The sequence below is a fragment of the Onychostoma macrolepis genome, chromosome 17 (genome assembly GCF_012432095.1).
Source record: "Onychostoma macrolepis isolate SWU-2019 chromosome 17, ASM1243209v1, whole genome shotgun sequence".
Lineage (NCBI taxonomy): Eukaryota > Metazoa > Chordata > Actinopteri > Cypriniformes > Cyprinidae > Onychostoma > Onychostoma macrolepis.
The window spans coordinates 20606935-20627956 of record NC_081171.1 but is presented as its reverse complement, the minus strand read 5'-3'; the positions used below and the strand labels follow the sequence as shown (position 1 = coordinate 20627956).

The 21022-nt window shown below is 38.7% G+C and overlaps 1 protein-coding gene across 2 annotated transcripts in view; it reads left to right on the top strand.

Annotated features, from left to right (window-relative positions):
• The window catches only part of myo6b (myosin VIb), a 58335-nt gene extending 37447 nt beyond the window's left edge, over positions 1-20888 (top strand). Inside the window, exons 25-32 of one of the 2 annotated variants that reach the window (XM_058749280.1) lie at positions 778-928; positions 3124-3332; positions 5538-5616; positions 9377-9537; positions 14700-14803; positions 16119-16250; positions 18774-18992; positions 19203-20888. In XM_058749280.1, the coding sequence (XP_058605263.1) occupies positions 778-928; positions 3124-3332; positions 5538-5616; positions 9377-9537; positions 14700-14803; positions 16119-16250; positions 18774-18992; positions 19203-19402 (1255 nt within the window). In that variant the 3' untranslated portion in view covers positions 19403-20888. Of the gene's footprint in view, positions 1-777; positions 929-3123; positions 3333-5537; positions 5617-9376; positions 9538-14699; positions 14804-16118; positions 16251-18773; positions 18993-19202 lie in introns of those variants that run through there. The other variant, XR_009266717.1, reaches the window with a different exon arrangement.
• Positions 20889-21022: the final 134 nt, after the last annotated feature.

The following is a 21022-nucleotide window of genomic DNA, read 5'->3' as shown; positions in this document are numbered from 1 at the left end:
AGTTCACCTAAAAATAAATGAATTTGCTGAAGGCCATCCAAGATGAGTTTCTGTTTCTTCATCGATTTGGAGAAATTTAGCATTACATCACTTGCTCACCAGTGGATCCACTGCAGTGAATGGGTGCCGTCAGAATGAGAGTCCAAACAGCTGATAAAAGCATCACAATAATACAGTCTATCAGTTAATATCTTGTGACTTGAAAAGCTGTGTATTTGTAAGTAACAAATCCTTCATTAAGATATTTTTATCTTCAAACCTTTGCTTACAGTTAATAAGAGTCCATTATCCATAATATTGCTTTCTCCAGTGAAAAAATCGATCTTGTCTGAATCAGGAGAAAAATAATTCTAAATAAATATGTTGGTGGATTTTGATGTGAAAGGACATAAGAGGATGGACTCTTTTATGGCAGAAAGTGACATTATGGACTCATTATAAAGCCTTAATGATGGATTTGTTTATAGCAAACACACAGTTTTACACTTCACAAGATGTACATCTATGAACAGGAGTCATGTGGATTACTTGTGGTTTGTGATGTTTTATCACCTTGGATGGTCTGAAATTTTCAGCACATTTTAAATTTTGAGTGAACTATTCCTACAGTATTATTAAAAATGCCTCTCAAAATGACCCAAAATATCAAAATGAGATCTAATATAGAAGTTAAAAGCATTGAAGATATCACCAAAGAGGTGAACAAAGGATATATTTTTTAATAAACTAATAGACTGGAGATAAAAGTGAACACCATAGTCTCTATTCTCTTGGCAGCATTGATGGCATGGTGAAGGTGAAAAATTTGAGGAAGAGGATGGAGAAATTCAACGAAGCTGTGAATGGACTCAAAGAGAGAAAACAGGAAATGAGCAAACAGGTCGAGGAACTGGCCGCCTCCACTGATGCCCTCATGGCCAAGATCAAGGTGAGCTTTTCCACTGGAAAACCGCCCAAGGTTGACAAACCCCCTTTCACCTCCTCCAGCTTACAATGCACAATGATGTTACGCGGTGTAGCTCTTTTCTTAGTCTGCCGTCGTGTATCGGTTTCCATGCATAATTCAACAGGTGTGTGTTTTTCCATGTCCTGATGAAGGCGGTCTAAAGCTGTGGCTAGAATTGTTTGCCAGCCTCAAGTGTCTCTCTTTTTAGGGCCCAAAGAAAGAGAGCAGAAGCTTTTCATCTCATTCATCAGAAAATCTAGCACTCAACAGCAGAGTAAATAAATACAAATATGCAAATCGACAGTCGACAATGAGATTTCTGTCTGCAGATCATCATTGACATTCGCACCACACGCTGTCAAGTCGATTTTCTAGGCTTTGCCGCATTATGCCGTTTCTAGTGTTGATTTCTTGCCTTCCTCCGAACTTCAGCTGTGGCTGATTGAATGCAGTATATGCATTGTTGTATTCTCTACGTGGAGCCCAACCTCATCTGTCAGACTCGGAGTGCATTATTGACAGGGAGCTCGAGAGACATTGCGCCCTCTCCCTGATAGATAGCTGGCACCAGAGCTGAAGCTTTTCTACCTGAACACTCCGTTCCTCCCTTTAAATGAGATGCGCTCTGCACTTCTGCACCCGTGATAGCCCTCTTTGTTATTAGCATAGCACGTTTTGATTAGCATCTGGTTTTTGATTGGCAATGCCTCCTATTACCTTACCATCTGGACTGGAGATTACTGTGGCCTCCCTGGCTAATAACGTAGATTGTGTCAATGGCTGTCATTCAACACACTAGCGCTAACTCATCTAGCGTTAGGGGGTGAGACGGACCTTGTCATTGAGTCCCCATCCCTCTGCGGTACAATGATCATTCACAATGCTTGCACCCCTCCACGCACCTCTGGTGCTCTGCCAGATGGCACCAAATCCACATCCAGGTTTAATGAATATCTGCAGGATATTAATACAACTGCGGCGCATGTGGCCCAGCGTCACCGCTGTCGCCGAGCTGACGAGTAACCACTGAGTTGCTGACACTTTTTTTGCGAAACCTTGTTCAAATTTATTTAACGAAGCACAGGAGGAAAAGCTTTTTAAAGGAGGCGCTGAGTGGCCTCTCCGGTCATCATTTGTCATCATTTGCTCACTCTTCCAACCCCTTATTATTTTCTTTCTTCCTGGAAAAAAACTAAAGGGGATATTTAGATATAATGTCCAAGCTTCTGTGTTCCATACAACGAAAGTGGATAGTGATTTATATTGTCAAGCTTTGAAAAGTACTTAAAGTATCATAAAAGTAAAATATACAAATGACAAACACTATATTCTATGTCCTCTCATGACAAATCACGAGAACCAAACCTCAGTTTGAAAATCTAATTTTCAGTCATGTTAAATGCGCATGGAAATCATCGGTGTCCTCCATCAGTGATGTCAAACCTGCTCTGACATGTACAAAGGCAGTATTTTTTTTTTTAGTTGAAAACAAGCTCAAAATGAGTACGTTTGGTCAATAACGCGATACATTTTGGTTGCTCATACAAAAATATTCTATTGTTAGGGAACACAGTATTACATGCAGTATGTTTCAGTGAAGACCACGAGTCAAATTTGAAGTTCGATCAGTTGACAAAGAGTTTACTGAAGACTTTCCTGAAGCACTTCTAAAGGCTGTAGAAAAAGTAAGAGAATCCAGCCTTTAGAACACAAAAACTAGTACTTAAAGTCATATGCATAAAATAAGAATCGGAACAAAACATCAAACTCTAAAACTCTTGATTCATTTGATTGCATGATGATCAAATAAATCAAATACAAAACAAGTGCATATTTTATTTTCTGGAAGCCGGATTAAATAAATAAACACTCTTATTGCGTTCCTGTGATATGAATCCACTTTTATTGTATTGAAAACAGAAGCTCTCATTTTGTGTTTCACAGAAGAAAAGAAAGTCACACAGGCTTGTCTTTCTATTGAGTTCAACATACAACACGATCAAGTGAGCCTCTTCTTTTCAGTGACCAGTATTGCCTTTCAATAAACAGCTCAAAAAGACAAGTTACCGGTCTGAAACACTGAGCAATTTCTTTTATAAGTAACTAAAGTGGACATCTTAACTAAAATATATCCAAATAAATCAAATGTGACTCTTTCTTTTCATCGCTTCTGTCAGTCTACGGTGATGAGCCGCAAGGAGATCGAGCAGGAGTATGAGGGCCTGGTGAAGCGCTCGGAGCAGCTCCTCTCCTCAATGCAGAAGAAGAAGCAGGAGCAGGAGGAGACGGAGAGACTCAAGCGCATCCAGGAGGAGATGGAGAGAGAACGAAAGAGACGTGAAGAAGAGGAGCAGTTACGCAAACAGGAGGAAGAAGACCGCCGCATGTGAGTCACGTCGCAAGTTTCGAATAGGATGAACCGTACATTAGGTCAGAGTCCCAGTGCATTTGAAAGAAGAACAGGAGCTGAAAAAAAGGGTGTGGGAGGGGATTGGCAGAGAGATTAATACATCACTGGAGGGTTCGGCTTGACCTGCTCTCTCTTATGCATTCTCCGGAGTCTGCTGTCATGGACAGCATCTGTCATCGTTTCACGAATCAGGCCATGATGATATTTCTATGTTTATAGTCTTGTCAAAGAATATTTAGTTCCACACTAGTATACGCAACAACAGCAACTTTTATGCTGCTTGCTTTGTTTGGTGCAGCCCTTCCAACCCTGAAACCTATATGGATGACTAAATTATCAGGATAATTTAATTATGAATATACACATTTATTTAAAGCTCATCGCACAGTTGTCATTTAAGCAACAGCTCAGAAATTTCAAACCTTCTCAGGAGGTTTTATGTAACATAAAAGCAATTAGATCACAGCTTTATAAGCAGTTGCTGCCCCATTTATACAGAAAGCGCCATGCAAGCTTTTAATTATAATGTCATTTAACAATGATATTAAATTCTATAATAATTATATATAGTATAGTATATAATATATTAATAATAAATAATATATACAGTATAGTATAGAACATAGTATATAATAATAAGACCCTGAATTTGGTCATAATGAGATGATCTTTTAGCATGGCCCAGTTTTACTCTGAGATACTGCTTTTAATACTATTTTACCTCGTCGATTTGTTGGAGCCAAAATTAGCTGTATAACTCCAGTCAACGTAAATGAACAACATTACCCTTAAGTTATTTGCACTCTCTCTATATAGAACTTTTTATGAATGCTGTCTGCTGTGCCATTATAAAATGGAACCTGTCGCTTATAAAATATACTGCAATGTTCTGTTTCCTGGCCAGATAGCAATGCAAGGTTTTAAAGCTAACTTTTATACAGCATTACACAAACATACCAGGTACAATTATTTGTCAAGTTTATTTATATACATTGCTAATTATGACATTTTGCAAAATAGCATGTTCATTCTTTTGATGGCTCTCACTAAATATCAAGGGTTTGATATACAGTGGGGTCCAAAACTTTGAAACATTGAAAGTCAGTTATTTAACATCCAATTTAGACCTGGAAATTTTGGATTTTTAGAATGTTGATATAGGATTTTTAAGATTATGATGTAGGATTTTTAGGATTATGATGGACTGTAAAATTAGTTTAAAAAGCGGTGTACTGCCATTCTTTTTCTTTTCTTTCTTCCTTCCTTCCTGTCTTTCTTTTGAAAATAAATTAATATTTTATTCAACAAAGACACATTAAATTTATCAAAAGTGACAGTAAAGATGTTTATATTTGTTAAGATATAAACATAAGAGAACATATTAGAATAATTTATAAATGATCATGTGACACTAAAGACTAGTAATGGCTGATGGACAGCTTTGCCATCACAGGAATAAATTACATTTTGAACTATATATTTACATAGAAACATACACTATAACATGACCTTTTGGTTTTGTTCATGTCAGCTCAAGTACCGCTGTCGTTAAATCATAAGACGGTCATACAAAAGGGGGACAACTTTTCTCAGACTGTTATGTTAATAATACAATTTGTAATTAAATATGTACATTTAAATTAAAAAAGAAAAAGAAATTCTCTAGTGCTCTGAGACTTTTGGACCCACTATAATGCAAATCACACTCCTTCATTGTGAGCAGCAAACATTCATCTGAAATTGTATCTTTACTGTACCCCTCCATTCCCCTCATGTTTATTTAGTAAAAATCTCCCTATATTCAAGGTCGAAGATTTGGCAAGGATGCATATAGAATATCAATACCCAAATACACGATCAACAAAGTACAAAGAAAGATGCAGCAGATTTAGTTTGCTGTTTGTTAGATGTATATAAATGCATAGGGCATTTTGATATGAAAATGCTAACATTTGGTAACGATGCTCACCAACAATGTTCACAGCGCACTATTCAATTTCAGCTGCTGTTGAAGGGACTCGCTTGCACTAAAAAGACTAGATGCAGTCCACGTTTCTCTTTGTGACAGTTGTGAATCCATCTGTGGGTGTTTTCACGTCCCTTCCTGTGGGTCAGGAGGAATAATTCCCCGCAGGCTGGAGTAATTCATTAACGGTCCACCCTGGATCTCTCTCCCATCAGGAAAGCCGAGATGGAGCAGAAGAGGAAACAAGAGGAAGAGGAGAGAAAGAAAAGAGAAGAGGAAGAGCGAGTCATGCAGGTGTGTATGTGTATACGTGCTCCCTCTGTGTATTGATTCCTCTCCTCCGCTGACTCCTTGGGCAAACCAAATGCCCACTCCGTCTCACGCTGGCATGTTCAGGACTGGCTGTTCCGCAGGCATAATCATGACTGTATTGAGCTGCCACAGCGGCCTGTGGGTTTATTCATCAGCCCCTACCTGCCTCCTGGGGCTGGATTATGCTGCGTCTGCGGAGTGAAAGTCCTATGTCCCCTCTCTCCTGATGGTGATGCTGTGTTTGGGGGCTTGGCTGACTTCCCTTGTGCTGCTCCCTCTAGATGTATCACCCTGCAGAGACGCTTTGTGCCCATGCTGCCCGGAAACTGTTGCACACTCCTCAAAGGCTTCTGTGCTCCTTTCTTTTCTATTCTATTCTGTTCTGTTCTGTTCTATTCTAGGGATAAATCTGATTCAATCAATTTTCAATCTACTGTTTTATATAAAAATGTTCTGTTGTTTTATTAAAATTTTCTGTTTTATTCTGATTCTGTTCTGTTCTGAGGGTCCTTACAATTCAATTTTTCTTCTGTGCCATTTTCTATTAACACTGTTCTATTTTTTAAATGCTCTATTATTTATTAAAACATTGTATTATATTATATTGTATAAATTAATCTAGTTCAATCCATTTTCAATCAACGATTTTATATTAAAACAGTTCTCTATTATTCTGATTCTTTTCTGTTCTTAGGGTCCTTACAAATTCTATTTTCCTTGTGTGCCATTTTCACTGTTCTATTTTTAAACACTCTATTAGTTATTAAAACATTCTGTTCCATTCTATTATTTTCTAGGGATAAATCTGGTTCAATTCATTTTCAATCTACCATTTTATATTAAAACATTCTGTTGTTTTATTAAAATTCACTATTTTATTCTGATTCTGTTGTTGTGATGGTCCTTACCAATTCTATTTTTCTCCTGTGCCAGTTCTATTTTTTCAACACACTATTATTTAAGCATTCTATTCTATTAAGAGAACTATTTAATTCCTTCTGTGCCATATTGATATCACTTTACAATAAGGTTCCATCAGTTAACTACATTTGTTGAGATGAGCTAACAATGAACAATACTTCTGTAGTATTTTATTATATTATTTAATGTTTCACCACTTACTAATACATTTTTAAAATCAGAAGTTGTATCTGTTAACATATTTAACAATAACAGTAATGCATTCTGAACTCACATGAATCAACAATTATATTTTATCAACTACAATTAATAAAAAATGTTGATTGTTAGTTGACGTTAGATAAAACATGAACTAATGTTAACAAATGAGCCTTTATAAAATATTTTAAGCCTATTTCCATTAAATGATTTTATTCTATTCTATGTTGTGCCAAATCTTTCTCTCTTTCTTTCTCTATCTTTCTTTCCCCCTTATATAAAAATGATCTATGTTTATTCTCTCACCTTGCCTTGAAAGTACAATTGTTTCTGTTAACTTCAAAAATATCTTGGGAGTCCTTGAATGAACTGAAGACCTTTGCAAAAGAAAACATTTGCAGTTCACTCAAAGACTGTTTTGTCACACTGTTTATAAAATCTTTATCACTGTTATTTTCAGCCATAATACATCACTCTGTTTTCCACCAAATCTCTCCTGCTTTTAGCAGTTTGATTCATAGCTCTGATTTATCATGACCAGTGTGTGCCGTAACCCTCCCTGTCTATACATGTCTTTGTATATAGGAGTATTCATCCTCAGCTGCCTTGCTTTTTCCTCCTATCAGAATAGCGCCTGCACCATTCTTCTTTCTGTTCAAGGTTTTCTCTGTGAAAATGTTCCATCAAAGCTTTTCTCTTCAATCATTCCTTTGCTCTGTTTTGACCTATGCGTTTGGACCACGCTGCTGGACTCTCTCCCAGACTGTCCTCACACATCTAAAACCATGCTGTTCATTTCATTTGTTTTTATTCTTTTTCCTTTTTTCATTTAGCACAGTCTAGACGTAGAATCCCAAGCCGGCTGGCTGCAGTACAGCCTCGATTATACACCTAATCAGACTTTAGCACACAGCAGGAGCGTAATGGCTTAATATCCTTTCTGTGGGCAGTGCTATAGATGGGTTACGGTGCATCGGGGCAGGGCCACCCCGCTAATCTCTCTTCCCTCAGATGTACCAGACGCCTGCGGATGGAGAGATTGAGGGAATTCTGTAGCCTGCCTTAAACAGCATCATGGTGATTGCGCAGAGAAATGTTACGACCAAAAGGCTGCCGCAACCTTCCTTAAAGTCAGCAAATCAGGTGTTAGCAGGTATACGCTTTTAAATTGAACTTTCTTTTTTCCAATCAAAATATTCCTCATCTGGCACTCGTGGGCATATCAACATTTTCGTCCAATCAAATGCTCTCCAGATCGAGAACGTCCTCTGACTGAAGTACCGCATTATATTTCAAGGCTGTGATGTTAACTAAAAGCTCCTGGATATTTTAAGGAAAGGGACAAGTCCTGCCCTGAGTTCCTGTTTAAACCAGAAATGCATCAACACCTTTCCCAGCTAATGCCAGTGTGACGTACCCCGACCGTTCATTTAGGCCAGAGGAGAACTGGTCCCATGACAGAGCCTGGGTTCTCAAGGTTTTTTCTCCTCAGTTTCTCTCACCTGATGGAGTTTGGGTTCTTTGTCTCTGTCGGCTTTTGTTTGCTTAATTGGGTCTAAAAAACACTTACTATTCTGTAATGCCATCGATTTGACAGCACTGATACTGTCAGATGAGAGCAAAACTTGAACAGAATTGAGCTGAATAATGACACTACTGTCTCCTGTATAGTTGCTTTTAGCGGAATCAAATTTATTCATAATTCACGAATTGTTCAACATCGATGCTGTTATTGAACTGAAATGAATAAACATTGAACTGACTTAAAGGGATAGTTCACGCAAATATTTCTTTCTTATGTTGAACATAAAAGAAGATATTTTGAAGAATGCTGGTAGTCAAAATATCAGTTGATGGTCCCTATTTACTTCCATAGTATTTCTTTCCCTACTATGGAACTCAATGGGGACCAACAACTGGTTGGTTCTTCAAAATACCTTACATAAGAAAGAATCTTATACAGGTTTGGAACAACATGAGGGTGAATGAAGCTGAATAACAACACTATTGTCTTCAGTTGAGGTGATTATCGCTAATTGAATTTTTTTATAATTAATTGACAGTTTTGAGCTGAACTGATCCAACATCGAACTGACTGGAGCTGAATAATTGTCTTGCTACAGCTACATTTTTGAAGTTTGCATCATTGATTCTGTTAATTTCTTGTTTAATACTGTGAAGCTGTTTGACAGTGCAGAAACTGCGCCTGTCAAACCATTAAATGGGGTCCAGGCTGGATTTTACTGGTTAGTTCTGGATTGATGCTGATCTAGCTAGCTGCTCACCAACAAAATTTAGCAAATCAACTAGCATCTATGTTGTGAAAATGGTGGTTTTGCTTGAGGACACCAGCAAACTAAGCATCCAAAAGTCTTTTCTTTTTTAACAGGGATGGTGTCAAACTCATTGGAATTCTTCTTTGGCCCACCACAGTTCAATGCTCTGAGCTCAAATATGTGGTCATTACCGTCGGCACCCCTGCCGGCACCCATTTGTATGCTTGTGTCTCTGTGTGTTGCCATCCAGTTGGAACTGAAAGAAGGCACAGGTGTGGCAAACGCTGAAGGTGTTGAGATTGTGTGTGTGCGTATTATTGATTTGCGGGAATGTATGTTTGTTCCAGGCTGAACTTGACATGCAGCTGGCATTGGAGCGAGAGGAAGAGACTCAGAGACAGACCATGTTGGAGCAGGAGAGGAGGGACAGAGAGTTGGCCATGAGGATCGCTCAGAGCGAGGCAGAACTCATCCAGGATGAAGCTCAAATTGACCCCAGCTTGCGCAGGTACGCACACACACACACACACACACACCACAATAAAATAATAAAGTCAACGTCTCAAACAGCGTCACCGGATGAAATCAAACAAAGGAAGACTCCACGCCGGGTTGTGCCCTGGTTACCATTCATAAAACGCACATAAACCGCAGATATTTTTATATGGAGATTTCCATCTGAAAAGCCCCTGTATGGTCTCGAGCGGCGACAGAACAACAAACAAAGAACAAGGTTTTGCCAGACAGCGTTACATAAATGCCATGAATCATTTTTACTGCAGCCAACTCGTGTGTCTACAAAAGCAGGTAAACAGAAACACGAGACGCCTGCGGTGCAGCACTGAGAGTCATATTTCATTTAGTTAATGGAAGTGGACAAAGAAGTGTCGCCTGTTCCTACTTTATGTATAATAAAATAAAAGGCTGTTCTGCTGTTATTACACGTGCTAACTGGGTGCTGAGAAGACCGTGTTGTCATCCAAACCTCTTTTTTTTTTTTTGTGCTTCCTCTCCCCTCCAGTGACGGTACCACAGGTGTTTGGTTCTTCACAGAGATGTAAGAGCTAGAACAGGCCTCCTTTTCCCCTAATTTTCCACTTCATTCGGCCTAACCACACTCACCCACAATCACGTCCTGTCCTAATCTCACCACAACCTAGATAGAAGATTACTCATAGAAAGTCACAGCAAACAATGGGCTAATTCTTAGTTTTGATATTAACCTAAATACTTTATAAAGTACTTGAATAAATTCTTTTCTTGGATTGAATATAGAGACTTAGCACGTGGTTATATTTGTAGATTTGTGTTTTCCAACAGAAATGGAGCATGAACCAATGAAATCAAGAACATAACTTGAGAATTTAAGTCTTTTTTTTTTTTTTTCTACAGGTGTTCATCAATTACAGTTCTATTAAAATCATTCTTACTATTGTTCATACTTTGAACAAACCCCCAACACTAAATATTCGGGCTGTCAAATCAATTAATCGCGTCCAAAAAAAAAAGTTTGTGTTTACATATGTATATATATGTGAAGTGAAGTGAAGTGACATACGGCCAAGTATGGTGACCCATACTTGTGCTCTGCATTTAATCCATCCAAAGTGCACACACACAGCAGTGAACACACACACCGTGAACACACACCCGGAGCAGTGGGCAGCCATTTATGCTGCGGCACCCAGGGAGCAGTTGGGGGTTCGGTGCCTTGCTCAAGGGCACCTCAGTCGTGTTATTGAGGTGGAGAGAGCCCTGTACATTCACTCCCCCCACCTACAATTCCTGCCTGCCCGAGACTCGAACTCGCAACCTTTGGATTACGAGAACACTTACAGAACACTCTATTGTTGTGGTAGCAATTTTTTACTCTCAAGTACTACTCATGTTTTCCTCAGAAAATGCTAAAATTTATTTGTGGGTTAGTAAAAAAAAAAATCATGGAGCCTTTTAGGAGTCTCTTATGGCTGTTGATCCATTTCGGTCTTATTTCCTTTTTCTCTTTATGCTAGGAGCTCAACAACCCTATTTCCATTTACTTATGTTGCCTCAAAATATGTGTTGGATTTATGCATGTCTAAAGCTCTCAGCATGAACATTTTCAGCTCTGTATGATGGTACTTGAGAAAGAAACTTGGCTTTGCATTTTAGGGCCCTATCATACACCCGGCAAGTGTTTTTGCTAGTTTCAGCCCGACGCAGTTCTCCTTTTCCCGTCCTGCGCCGCGTTGTTTAAATAGCAAATGCATTTGTGCCCATTTGTGCGCCCATGGTTTAAAAAAGAGGTGTGTTCAGGCGCATTGTTGGCGCGTTGCTATTTTGAGGAACTGAAAATGGACTGTGCCATAGACCAACTCAAACCTAGTCTAAAGTCAATGGTGCAATATATTTATTTATTTATTTTGTTGTTTAAAGAGCGCTTTAGTATAAAATGCGCCTCTGGGCGGGTCCACAACGCGCGTTCACTTTGCTTATTACACACAGGGATGCGCAGCAGCACACAAACATGCCAAATATTAAAGATTAAAGGATTACAGTGTAAAATAATATTATTGTGTAGGCTACATAAATATAAAAATGTCATATATGTCATAATGGATAGTAATTGTGTGTATCAGAATTAGCCTATCTATTTGCTCGCACACGAGCAGATCCGTTTGCTCTCTGGAGAAGCGTTCAGTCTGTGCGCCTTAAAATTCTGCCGTTTAAATAGCGAATCCGCCATGGCGCGAGCGCAACTCGCTTTTAAAGCGATAAGAGTCTGATTGGTTTATTGCACGTTATGCCCAATAAACACCCATTACTCATTAAGAGAATATAGGCACAACCCGTTTAGATCATGCGCCCGGGCGCGCAGACCGTTTTCCCATCATTAAACTAGCAAAAGTGGATTCGGACACGCCCTGAGTGCACTTGAGCCGTGCGCTTTAGACCATGCGCTTAGATCGTTACAATGTTTAAGGGTTGCTTTAAAAGGAATGAGAATATTGTTGCAGTGTGTTTATGATCCTCCTTCTTGTGCTGTCATCTGGAGTCATCAGTTTCAATTAACTTCTAGCAGAGGGAAATGTGTCACAATAAAATATCAGCCTGTTTGGTCTTGTCTACACATCACTTAGGAAATGCCCCATATGGCAGTTTACCAGTGCTGTGGAGTCTTTAACCAGAAGCAGTAGTGATTCTAACTCTACCTGTATTTTTATAGTAATAATTCTAGAGGTTTGGTTTGTACAGCTCTTTTGCAGAATTTTATATTTCAGAATTTTTTATTTCATATTGTATTTTCTGCTGAATGCTGTACTCGCTGAATGCTTTAAGCAATGCTTAAAATGTATGAATATCATTGCTTTGCATAAAATATCAAATCAAAGGACATCTGCAAACAAATTATGGTAAAATGCAGTCTCAGACACATTTGTTTTTCAGTCTTGAAAATGGTTGCACTTCTTGTAGAAACAGCTTTTATATGAAATTCTAAATCTTTTGTAATATTATAAATGGTTTTACGGTCTCGTTTGATCAATTGAATGTTTCCTTGTAATATAATAATATAATATTAAAATTTACATATTAAAAATGTATCAATGTTATTGCATTTTATATATATATATATATATATATATATATATATATATATATATATATATATATATATATATATAAAATATAATGCAATAACATTGATACATTTTAATATGTAGACATTTTTGGGGCCACTGTATATTTTAAAAGGTATTTCCCACCTTAAATAGCTTTAATAGAGTTCAGAACTTTTTGTTATTAGTTTGTAATGTAGTAATTACTTTTTTAAATGCTTACTCGACTGTAGTTTACCTGCTTTGAATTATGAGCAGCTTTCCTAGCACTAGTGTTGACATTTCATTTCTGTTCCTCTGTGTGTTTGTGTTAGCACTCCGCTTACACCTGTATGAGTGGGTTAATCAGCAGGGTTGCTGGTTCAGTGACTTCTCTCGCAGGGTCTCTGTTAAGCAGCTTTGCTCTTCACAGCTGTCAGAGTCGACAGAGTGTCCCTACATCCAGTGTCACCATGTTCAGCCATGCAAGAGCTCCTCCCAGACACACACTCACCGCTCACACTGACAACTCTCTGTCTCTTCTGGGACTCCTGTCACTGCTTTTATATGAGAAAGTTTGCTTTAAGGCTGTAGGGTGACATCATCACTTTATGACTTTAAATCTTGGCCTCAGGTACTGGAATAATTGTCTTCAGAAATGATTTGGCTCGGGAGATTGCAGGTCTTTCTTAAGTAGGATGGGAATTATGAGCCTGTTATTGAAGTCACCTAATCAAACAACAATCTCTTATAAGGTTATCAGAGTTCATCATTAGCGGTGCTTATCATAGCATCATTATTATTCCTCATACCATTATACTTGGGGTTAGAGGTGTAGGACAAACTCAGATCAGGCTGTGAAAAACAATCTCATAGGTTTACATTAAAGAAGAGATGCTACAGCAACTACCCAGAACACCCCAGTATCACACATTCAGAACACACAGCAACTACCTAGTAAGACCCTAGAAACATGGTAACAAACAACCTAGAAACTTGTTGAAAAATTCCTAGAACACCTTAGCAAACACACATTTCCCTGGAAACCCACAACCGGTTTTACACAGGCAAGCACTACTGACATTTTCTGAAAACAAATGTAGTTTGTATCCTTTAAAATGGTTGAATGTTTCTCTCCTCATGCACAGACTTGTTTGTACCAGTTCAGCTTCAAGTGAAGCTTCAAATCTATTTCAAAACAGCTAAATTTGTATTTGTTTGGTCAGTTTAAATTACAAACCCTATAACTCTGCACACTCTACTAAAAGACTAAATGCCCCACTTTATATGTACGTTTTGTGTTCATATTGTATTGCAAAACACTTTTGCTGCTATCGAGGTGGGATACAGGTAAGGTTAGGGACAGGTTTGGTGGTATGGGTAGGTTTAAGGGTGGGATAAGGTGTAAGGGATGGGCCAACAGTGTAATTATAAATGTAACACAATAATTGCATTACCAAATGATGGCATTGGTATCACCAGATATAGATTGCATTCACTGTTTATTTATTTCTTCAGCCATCCAGGACCACCTGAAACCATATCAAAAACCCACATGCTAAAAGTTGTGATCACATAGTACCCAAGTCCTGAAATTGTTGTATTTAATGGTGCCATTAGGATAAAAATCAGGCCGGTGGTGGTTCTGCAATCGCCTCACAGACCTTGTGTGTCTTTAGTAAAGAAGACGACAATCCCTGCTCTGATTGGCTTGGAGCACCCTGCACCGTGGGATTCAAGATTGCAAAAACCTTCGCAGAGCTCACGTGCGGCCTCTCCCTCGCTCACCATGAACCATCATTAACCGCCATCAACCACCCTCACTGTTGTGGCTCAGTGTTGCCAAGGCTGCATCTAATTTGCTCAGTGAGGTGTTAATTTGGCATGATCCGTGCTATTTCCATGTCATTACAAGTTTCAGAGAGAATGTATCTCCACGTAAGCAGAACGCCAATTAATCATCAGATTGTGCTGTGGCCTAGGGAATGTTTAGCAGCTGGTAACAGGAGCTTAGGAGATAGATCAGAACCTTTGCCTATGGAGAAATGTGAAGCTAAGAAAAACTCAAAATTGCTCCTCCTCTGTGCAATTTCAGGGGTGTACAGGTGCAGGCCAACAAGGTGGCAGCTGGGGTGAAGAAGTACGACCTGAGCAAGTGGAAGTACGCTGAGCTGCGAGACGCCATCAACACCTCCTGTGGTAAGAGCAATCAGTCCTCTCAATCTGATCGCAGAACTTCCTGCTCACCTGAAGCTGTTCATGTCAAAAAGCATGTCATTTTGGAGATTGGAGACTGACATGTAATATTTTTAGAGAGATGGAGGAACTAGCATGTAATATTTTGAAGATGGAAAACTAACATGATGGAGATTACGACAGCGCAGCTTTTTCGGAATGACTGATTTTGGAGCTTGCTCTCATAATTTATTTATTTTGAAAGTTAATGCATTATATATGCTGTATTTTTATTTGCAGATTTGTTTATTTGTCTTTTATGGTAGTTGAACCATTAATCACAAAGACTTAAATCCATTTTGTGCTTCGCTGACTTTTTGGTCTGTCATGTTGGTTTAATTTTCAGCTGTCTCTTCTCAAAGGAATAGTTCACTCTAAAATGAAAATAATTAACTCTCCCTTTTGTCAATTCAAACCCATATTGTTGTCTTTCTTCTGTGAAACATAAAATCAGATGCTTGGCAGAATGTTCTAGCTGCTCCTTTCCACAAAACAACACAGTGATTTTGGGCCATAAGGACCACCATAAAAGTTCTTGTGGACTATATTTCAAGTTTTTGATGTTTGATTGAAATTATTTTGATGTTATTCATTAAAACCCCCTCTGCCATAGCTCTCCTTTGTGGCCATGAATATTCAAAGCTTGAATATGCACTGATTTGCCTGAGGGCATTACTCAAAGCTGTCATATAGCTTTAGAAGACTTGAATGATAACCATAGTGAATATAGTGCACAAGCCATGCGGACTGCTTTTATTATGGTGCTTTTTTTTAGAGCTTGACATTCCCTATAAATATTCACTTGTATTGTATGGAAAACAGCAGCTATGCCAGGGGTCATCAGTCTTGCTCTTGGAGGGCCAACATCCTGCAGAGATTTGCTCCAACCAGCTTCTACTTGTCTGGAAGTTTTTAGTGAGCCTGAAGACATTGGTTACTTTGATTCAGGTGTGTTTAATTAGGTTGGAGCTAGGGTCCTCCAGGAACATATTTGGACACCCCTGAGCTATAAGACATTCTGATAAACATCCTACAGTATTTTGAATTCCATTCAAGAAAGAAAGTCATACAGATGTAGAAAAGTTAGGTTTAGCATATTGGTAACCATTTAAGCTAGGAAACTTAGTCTTCATTTAATTGATCGTAGACAGACTTTCTAACAGTTGTTCCATGTTCATGTTCAGCACAAGCCTGAACACTTCAAACGAAAGGTCATGTGAAACTCTGCTTGTTATACATGACAATGCAGTATTGACTATGTAATCTCTCACCCTTGTAGATATAGAGTTGCTGGCAGCGTGCCGAGAAGAATTTCATCGTCGTCTGAAGGTGTACCATGCCTGGAAATCAAAGAACAAGAAGCGAAATACAGACACTGAGATGAGGGCTCCCAAATCGGTCACTGACTATGGTAAGATATGACCTGTTTCCCCAAGAGAATAGCCTGCATGGTGGGTGAACAACAGAATTCAAATTGTCACAAGTCGTATGTAGCTGGTGATTTCGTTTGTAATGGCAAAAGGTGATTCAGCATAATATTTATTCTGGAAAGATACTTATCTGAAGTTCTTTTTTATGCGAATGTGTGTCGCAGCAGTTTCTCAAGGTTGAATGTGCACTTTTTGTTTGTTGTTTTTTTCAAGAACCTTGTGGCACATTTTGTGATTAGCGTTAGCATTGTCATGTACATAATGCAGACAGCTAAAAGCACATCTAAAGGCACTCGCTGCCGTTTCAAGGAAATCAAACCTCTCGCTGATTTTCCCACTTGAAAGGCACGTCACAGTGTTTGGTTGCTGGAAGACTTTAGTGCTTTTTAAGTGTTTGCTCGTGCAGAACAAACAGAAGATTTAGAGTTCTGTGACCTGCAGGTCTTCTTCAAACTCTCCGTCTCTCTTGTTGTGAAATCCTCAGATGTGTTTTACCTTCAAACAGTGGAGTGTTTGTATCAGGTGCATGGGGCTTACGCTGCTTCTCTCTGAGAGATGAAATCAGGCTTCTGGCTTTGCAAAGTCAATATTGAAGTGCTGAGAACTTCTCTGAGAACTTTCTTGACATTATGCCGACCTCTGATGCCGTTTCATCTTTGGGGATGACTGATAGAAAATGCATACTTCCTTTTATGATGTCATTTATGTTTGGTTAATATATTTTAGTGAGCATAAAGTATAAATAGATGGTTTGATGTAAAGAATTTGATTTGAACAAATGCTACTTTGGTGTTTTAACTCATACCATGTGGGGAACAGACATGAATGATACCTCAAATCATAAAGTGTGTTAGGAAGAGATGTGAAGAGACCTATCTTAAAATGCCCCTATTTGAAAGGTTTGTTTTTGGGAGTTCCCAACAATGTTTACATGCATGCAAGGGCAAAAAACACTTTTGTTTTCTTATAATATGTATTTAAATTGACCTTATTTCTCAACGACTCTTGAACTATTTGTTTGAAGATTCATCTTTCCAAACCCCTCCTTTGCACGAGGCTACTCTGCTCTGATTGTTCCGATGTGATTGATCTACTGTGTACAGTGCATGGCGGAAACGGAATGTAGTAAAGACCCAAACAATAATGGTATATGCGTTAGTACTAATAAATCACTGACTCCAACTAATAAGAATGACAGACATTCCATACACAACACATAAAACATATTTTGCACACTCGAAAGAAAATTAAAGAAACAATTAATAATCATACTTACAGTTTGTGATTTGAATGAGTAAACTGGTCTAAACAAACTGGGCACTGACCCATCTTTCAAGGACAACCAGTTTATGAATATCGCGTTGAACTCACGGACAGGAACACAGCAAAATTTGGGATTATACTGCTGTGGTATCGTAGTAAAGATGAATTTAACCACTAATTCTTCACAGCCTCATCCATTGGAAGTGAAAATAAACCAGGGTTCAAGTTTTCGTAGGATGTCCACGTAGAATGTAGGCAGGCATTATGCAAATGTGGTAACTTGTGAACTTCATGAAAATGGGATTCGAATTTTAAACAACTCGTTTAAGCGATTGAGAGTCGACTCTTTCTTTTGAGAGACAATAACTTTATTTATGATCCACTTTCAGCTTTGCAACTTTGCAGACTGTTTACATTCACATACAACTACATTGCACTTAAAAATCCATTATAGAGACACATTAAATCAGAAGGACCTGAAATGGAATGGCATGAGTTTATAAAGACTGCAGTATGATATGCAACCTGGCCTTCAATGGAGAACATGAAAGGAAAAGCATCTACTTGGAGATATGGTGCTGATATACTTATATATTTCAGGTTCATTTGGACGATGTACCAAAGCCATGTAACCTGTTATGTTACACTGAACGACCTTTCATTTTTCGGAGCCATTCAGTTTTTTGACATCTGTCCAGTTCATGACAGACTCCCAGATTGGCCCAAGAACCAAAACTTTGTGTTGGGCAAGTGGTAATAAAGACTTGGGGGTGAGCATTTGATTTGGACCTCTGTATTACGGAGTGCAGCACGGTGCAACTTTTGAATTGCTAAGTGTGGGAGGAAAATGAGTGTGTGTGGGGGGGATAATAGAAAAAAAATAAACTATGGCACCGTAGCGGAACAGAATCTTACAGGAGAGGGACTGAAATTCCAAGTAGACCTCTACCTGCTGGTTTTTGTGAGTGGGACAAAATGTGAAAGTCACGGGTGGGACAAATTATAAAAAATAAATTTTTTTTTTCCTGGAGTGGGCAGAAAAGAGACAGAACTCTAGAAATCCATCTCGTGCAGAACTCTAGGTGGACCTCCCAGAACAAGCACAAACACTTGAGCAATTAGATTTCAACCAACCCATTGGCCCTTGAGTACATTTCAAATGGACATATACCACTATCGTAATTTTTTTTTTTTTTTAGAAAGTTTTGTTACTGTTGTAATTTTCTTTTATATTTCTACAGCCCAACAGAACCCCGCTCCACCTGTCCCAGCCAGGCAGCAAGAGATTGCAATGAACCGACAGCAACGTTACTTCCGCATTCCCTTCATACGACCCGCGGACCAGTACAAAGACCCCCAGAACAAGAAAAAAGGCTGGTGGTACGCTCACTTTGATGGGCCCTGGATCGCCAGGCAGATGGAGCTTCATCCAGACAAGCAGCCAATCCTCTTGGTAGCAGGTACCAAAGGCCTTCTTCAGCACTACCTAATGTTTTGATAAGATAAAACAAAATTTTTCCCCTACTGTGAACAATGAATTCTTCAGAACAGAAGCAGGATTTGAATGATAAAGCAGTTGAAACCGTTACTGGAAAATACGAGTCTTATCTGCGGATGTGAGGTGTGTACTCAGGCATAGCGTGATGCCTTTTATCCTTTGCTATACCCAGGTAAGGACGACATGGAGATGTGCGAGCTGAGTCTGGAGGAGACTGGGCTCACGCGAAAACGTGGAGCAGAGATCCTCCCGCGCCAGTTTGAGGAGATCTGGGAGCGCTGTGGCGGAATCCAGTACCTGAGGAACGCCATCGAAAGCAAGCAGGCCCGACCCACCTACGCGACCGCCATGCTCCAGAACCTTCTCAAGTGAACATCCACCGTTCCTCCTCCTTACGTTATCTATGCACGTGTAGATGTAGACGGTAAAGTGGGGTAGCTAAATCAAAGGGCTGCACAACTCTAGTAGAAGCAATTGCTGTCTAATTTACTTTTTGTTTGTAGTTTGTTCTTCATTTTGCTGTGAACCTAGAAACCAGTCTTCATACAAATCCGAGACTTGCTTGAATCTGTTGCTCAGAGATGCCTTAAGATTTTCAGACCCAATTCATATTTCAAAGGGATGTTATTGAAATATCACACTCATGTAAACCTACTAATGAATCTAAAATACACTAGATGTAATCTTTCTAAAAGGACATATTTCAGTAAAACTCTTTCAGTCACATTACTGGTAAAGGTGAGGTGTAGTATTTGTTGCGTGTTAAAACACGATAGCATAAGTCAAGCGATTATGGTGTTTTAAAATTCTCAATGTTCATTTGAGCATCCTGACCAGCCCGAGCAACACTGGCTTAGCCAATGGCATGGGTTTGGGGGCAGGACTATCTGTTTATTTGGCAAAAATATGCCCTTTTTTTTTTGCAGTTTCGTCAGATAGTGCCGCAGAAATGACACACTTCAACTTTTTAAAATAAAATTCTCTTATAAGACTTAAATGGTCATTATTGCGGAGAAACATTTAATATTTGAATACATTGAATAACTAGTCAAAGTATCCTTAATCTAATCAGATGGTGATGGTAAAGGCCAGTGAGGATCATGCAGTAGAATACATTAGGTTGTGATATTTTGTCCCACCTTTGTAAATGTGGTAATAACGGCAGTGTGGTTTCCAAGAAATGCACCATCTGAAATTGCCTTTACATATATTTGATAATGAATTTTATAGATGCACTTAATAGCAGCTTAAAGAAGGATATTAGGTATAAGATATAAGGATATAGGTTTTGCTCAGCAATTTTGTACTTAAATCATGGAGATATGCTAAAGGGCATATTCATTTCTGTTCAGTGAAGTGATAATGGCACCTTTGTTAATGATTTGCTGTGAATTCTGTCGGCGTGTGTGGTAGATTTCTCTAATTTTTACATTTATTTATGAACCAACTCAAGAAAATATTACGTTTAAATGAGCTTGTGCTCTGGAGTGTCTCGTTATGCGCTTCTCCAGCCCTTTCTTATCTCATTTGGTTATAATAACTGCCTGAAGAACAGAAGTAATGGAAACCGCAATGACATTCTTAACATTCTGCAAACTTCGCACAGACCAAATTGCTGAGTTTGATCAATTTGCTGTCATTACCCAGACTTTGTTTATTCATATGCTAATGTTTTTCTCCATTGAGCCCTTTCCAAATGAAATGGTGTCATTTTAAACTATCAGTGTATGCATAGTATAATTTGTTCATTATTTGTTTCTTGTCTGTCAGTTTATCTTTGATGTGTATACTCTGATTTTCTTATTTTTGACTAGCCACTGTTGCTCTGATCCCTTTGCTAGACCAAAATAAACACATTCCATATAAAATCTGGGTTATGTTTAAATCTTTGTCTTTGTAGTCATAAAGAGTTTTAGCTTTAGCCAGAGACCCTGACTATATTACCATGAACGATTCATCATTGCACTTGAAAATTTAAACACACATGACTAT